The sequence below is a fragment of the Quercus lobata genome, chromosome 4 (assembly GCF_001633185.2).
Source record: "Quercus lobata isolate SW786 chromosome 4, ValleyOak3.0 Primary Assembly, whole genome shotgun sequence".
Lineage (NCBI taxonomy): Eukaryota > Viridiplantae > Streptophyta > Magnoliopsida > Fagales > Fagaceae > Quercus > Quercus lobata.
The window spans coordinates 64,092,310-64,096,803 of record NC_044907.1 but is presented as its reverse complement, the minus strand read 5'-3'; the positions used below and the strand labels follow the sequence as shown (position 1 = coordinate 64,096,803).

Below are 4,494 nucleotides of genomic sequence, written 5' to 3'. Positions count from 1 at the left end.
CCTGGTTAGCACCTATACTTCCTTTGGATTGCTCGGTGGTATGAGGCGATTCATGGCATTTATCTGGTCAGGATTGGCTTCTATCCCCCGAGTAGAAATCAGATAACCCAAGAACTTGCTAGCCCCCACACCGAAAGTACACTTCTCAGCGTTCAAGCGCAACTTATGCTGCTGGAGTATCTCAAATACTCCCCGGAGGTCTTCCGTGTGTTGCGACTCCTTTTTGCTCTTTACCACCATGTCATCAATGTATACTTCCACCGTGCACCCAATTTTCTCTCGGAACATCCTCGTCATCATCCGCTGGTATGTGGCACCGACGTTCTTCAACCCAAACGGCATGACTTCGTAGTGATAGTTAGCACTCGGGGAAATAAATGCTGTCTTTTCTCAGTCCTCAGACGCCAAGGCAATCTGGTGGTACCCCTAGAAAGTATCCAAGAAGCTCATCCTCGGGTGCCCATACGTGGCATCTACTAGTTGGTCAATCTTGAGCATTGGGAACGGATCCTTGGGGCATGCCCTATTTAAGTATGTGAAATCCACACAAACTCTCCATTTACCATTCTTTTTCTTCACCACCACCGTATTCGCTAACCACCTCGGGAAGAATATTTCCGTTATCGCCCCTACTTCCTTCAGCCTCTGGACTTCCAAGTTCACCATGTCAGCATGCTCCTTCGATGCTCTTCTTGGTTTTTGCTTTTTCGGGGGGAATGATGGGTCCACGTTAAGCTTGTCGACAATGAACTCGGGATCTACGTCGGGCACTTCGTACGGACTCCAGGCAAAAACATCCACGTTCTGTAAAAGAAACAACAACATTTCTACCTTTTCTCGGTCGTTCATGCTCATGCCTATTTGGAAATACCTGTCTTCGTCCGGAAAAATTCTGACCTTCAAAACCTCCTCGGCAACGTCCGCCCCTGTTTCCCCTCGGGGCTTCTGTGATTGCTATAAAGGCTCTTTTTCGGTCTCCTTCGCTCGTCCGAGCTGTTCGTTCTTCCATCTGACCGTGGCAACCAGACACTGCCTAGCCACTCGTTGGTTCCTTCACACCATGACGACTCCATACTCGGTGGGAAATTTCACTTTCACGTGCAGGGTGGACGGAACGGCTTTCATTGCGTGGATCCACGGCCTTCCCAGGATTGCAGTGTACGGTGAGAATGACTGGACTACTATGAAGGTCACTACTACTTCCTTGCCTTCCATGTCCACCGAGAGAGAAATTTGCCCTTCGGGAACCATGACCCTTCCGTCAAACGAAACCAATGGCGTGTCATACTTCGCCAAATCCTGACTCTTCAATCTGAGCCCTTCAAACAGGTCTGGGTACATCACGTCGGCTCCGCTTCCTTGGTCTATCATCACCCTTTTTACCAAGAATCCGCTTATCCGAGCTGTTACTACCAACGCATTATCATGAGGTTGGATCGTCCCTTACAAGTCTTCTTTGCCAAAAGAGATGGTTAGCCGACCAACTTTCATCCTCTTCTCGAGCGATTCTCCTTCTGTGCAAGCCACTGTCAGTATCCCTTTAGCTGCTGCTGTACCTCTCAGGGCAGCGTGGATGACTTCGATCACTCCCAGTGGTGGTGGGAGGGGATTCCTTCTCTGCTGAACACCCTGGTCGAAATCTCGGTCAGCGAAGTCCACTACAAACTCTTTCAGATACCCTACTTTTACTAACTGCCTGAGATGTTCTTTCAGTACCCGACACTGCTCGGTGGTATGCCCTTAGTGCCTATAGTATGTGCAATACAAGTTTTGGTTCCTCCGAGATGGGTCACCCCCCATTTTGTTCGGCCATCTGAAGAATGATTCGTTCTTAATCCGATCTAGAATTTTTTGCACAGATTCTTTGAACGCCACATTAACTCCCTCAATTTGTGCCTCTGGTTCTTGCATCCTGAATTCTTTTTTCGGTCTTGCTGGGATAACACCCTACCGAGATCTCCCGAGTAATGGGGCTTTCCCCTTATTTTGTAGCCGATCATCTTCCAGGCGTTTATACTCCTCAATGCGCCTCATAAGTTGCCTCATATCCTCAGGAGGTCTTTTCGTCAATGACTCCCGTAATTCAGAATCTTCGGGGAGCCCCATCCTAAAGGTGCTTGCCGCTATCTTCTTATTTCCTCCACTGATCTCGTTGTAGAGTTCCCAGTACCGGCTGGCGTAACTCCGAAGGGTTTCACCGACCCTCATCTTTATGGAAAGTAGCGCATCCACTGGCTGCGGCACTCGGCTGCATGTCATGAATCTATTGCCGAACTCTTGAATCAGCTCGGCAAAGCTACGAATGGAGCCTTTTCGTAACCCATTGAACCATCTCAGGGCCGTGGAGCCGAGACTGGAGGGGAATACCTTACACATCAAGGCATCATTGTGTGCATGCAAGGACATCATGTGGATATAATGACTGACATGCTCCACAGGGTCCGTCTTCCCGTCGTAGGAATTGAATGGCGGTCCTATAAATCTACTCAGCATAGGGGCCCGTTCAATTTCATCTGAGAATGGTGACCGAGCAGCCTTTCGTAAGGCTCGGCTTATGGCGTCCATGGCAGCATTGTGGGGTCGTCATTCCTCTGGCGAATCAGACCCTCGGTCTTCGTATCCATATGAACGTGAATAGTTCCGGCAATGACGTGTCTCTCGGGAGTGTGAGTGATTCCTACGCCAGTGCGATTCTTAAGAGGGTGATCGGTTTTGGAATCGTCGTGTACTGGATTGGCTAGAGCCCTTTTCGTCCCGATTTCCCGTGCTATCATTTCTCCTTTGCTAGTGGTGGCGGTCCTTTTCTTGGCATCGACCCCTTGCTTCCAGTTCTAGATCCATCACCAGTCTGCGCAACCGCTCCAGCTCTCAGTCTCTGTCATCATACTGCCTATGTCCCGAGACACCCGACACCGTTCGGTGGGTCTGATCTGACCCTTCTCCCAGGCCAGACTCTTCCTCTCGTCGCAGGCGCTCCCTATCCTCGCGCCCTTTTTGTCTTCTTTCCCGCCATGTGGACCCCTGAGAAGATCCCATGGAACCACTCTGGGCACGCCCTCCCGAACGTCCCTCGGACATTTCCCTTATTTGAGTCTCAGTCAAACCACAGCTTTGTAGGAGAGCCCCACGGTGGACGCCAATTGTGCAAGCCTAAAACGAGACTGTTGGGCTCAACCTCACTTAGGCTCACAATTTATTTGTAAAGTGGGCTTCGAGATTTCCTACTTTGGGTCATTCTCGGCACAGAGACTCAAAGTAATGTTCCTCCCCTCTCTAAGTGACTGTTTTCTCTTTTTTTTTTTTTTCTGAACCCCTTCATCTTCCCCAACTTCTGCTATTTATAGCTTAGGTTAGTGGGGAGATCATGATTACTACCATCGCTAGTGCAATTGAAGGTCCAATATTATCTGTTTTAAGTGGGTGTTTAGGTGAGAGTGGGATGTAACAATTATGGCCTTGGAACTTGGTTCCAGCTCAGGTGAGTTTGCTCGGTAATGATGTTCCCCGAGCATCCCATGACTTGTCCGGACAGGGTTTATATGATTGTTTGGGAAGTTTTATGCCGAGCACAGCTCAGGATTTGAGGCCCAAAACTCGTTCTTTATGAAGGCAGTTTCAAGAAGGGTTTAGGGTAATGGGGCCGTTCCATTGGGCCTGAGCCGAGGGCCCATATAGGTCTTGGGATCTCGGTACCGTACACCTACCATGTATTGAGGGACTGAATGGCCTAATTAAGCATGCAGAGACTAGTGGAGAGATTCATGGCTTCTCTCTTTGTAGAAGAGGCCCAAAACTAACGCATCTGCTTTTTGCAGATGATACTCTTCTATTTTGCAGGGCAATGGTGGAGGAATGTGAAAAGGTGCTAAATATATTGGAGGTGTATGAAAAGGCATTGAGGCTGAAAGTTAATAGAAGCAAAACAACCATCTTCTTTAGCAAGAGCACTCTGGAAGATATAAAAAATAGCATCAAACAAGCTTTGGGAGTCCAAGAGATTTTGCAGTATGACAAGTATCTGGGGCTGCCTTCTCTTGTGGGGAAAAGGAAAAAGGCTAGTTTCAACTACATTAAAGAGAGGATATGGCAAAAGCTTCAAGGGTGGGAAGGCAAGTTATTATCTCAAGTGGGAAGAGAAGTGTTGATTAAGTCCGTAGTCCAAGCCATACCTACCTACACTATGGGTTGCATTAAACTCCCATTAGGGTTGTGTCATGAGATTGAAAGTCTAATTAAAAAGTTTTTTTGGGGCAAAAGGGTGACCGAAGGAAGATCTATTGGCTAAAATGGGAAGAATTGACCAAGTGTAAGATGGTTGGAGGCATGGGATTTCGTGATTTAGCACTTCATAATGACTCACTCTTGGCAAAACAAGCTTGGTGCCTTCTCCACAACAAAACCTCACTTTTCTATAAAGTATTCAAGCCAAGGTTTTTTCCAAATTGCTCTATTATGAAAGCCAAAGAATCAAGGTCGGGTTCATATGCTTGGAGA

The 4,494-nt window shown here is 47.9% G+C and overlaps 1 protein-coding gene across 1 annotated transcript; it reads right to left on the bottom strand.

Moving 5' to 3' along the window:
- Positions 1 to 1,947: 1,947 nt before the first annotated feature.
- On the bottom strand, positions 1,948 to 2,565 carry LOC115985583. Its single transcript, XM_031108518.1, has 2 exons — positions 2,428 to 2,565; positions 1,948 to 2,367 (listed from the first exon to the last, which is right to left on the bottom strand). Exons 1-2 carry the CDS (start codon positions 2,563 to 2,565, stop codon positions 1,948 to 1,950), a joined length of 558 nt encoding a protein of 185 aa, XP_030964378.1.
- Positions 2,566 to 4,494: the final 1,929 nt, after the last annotated feature.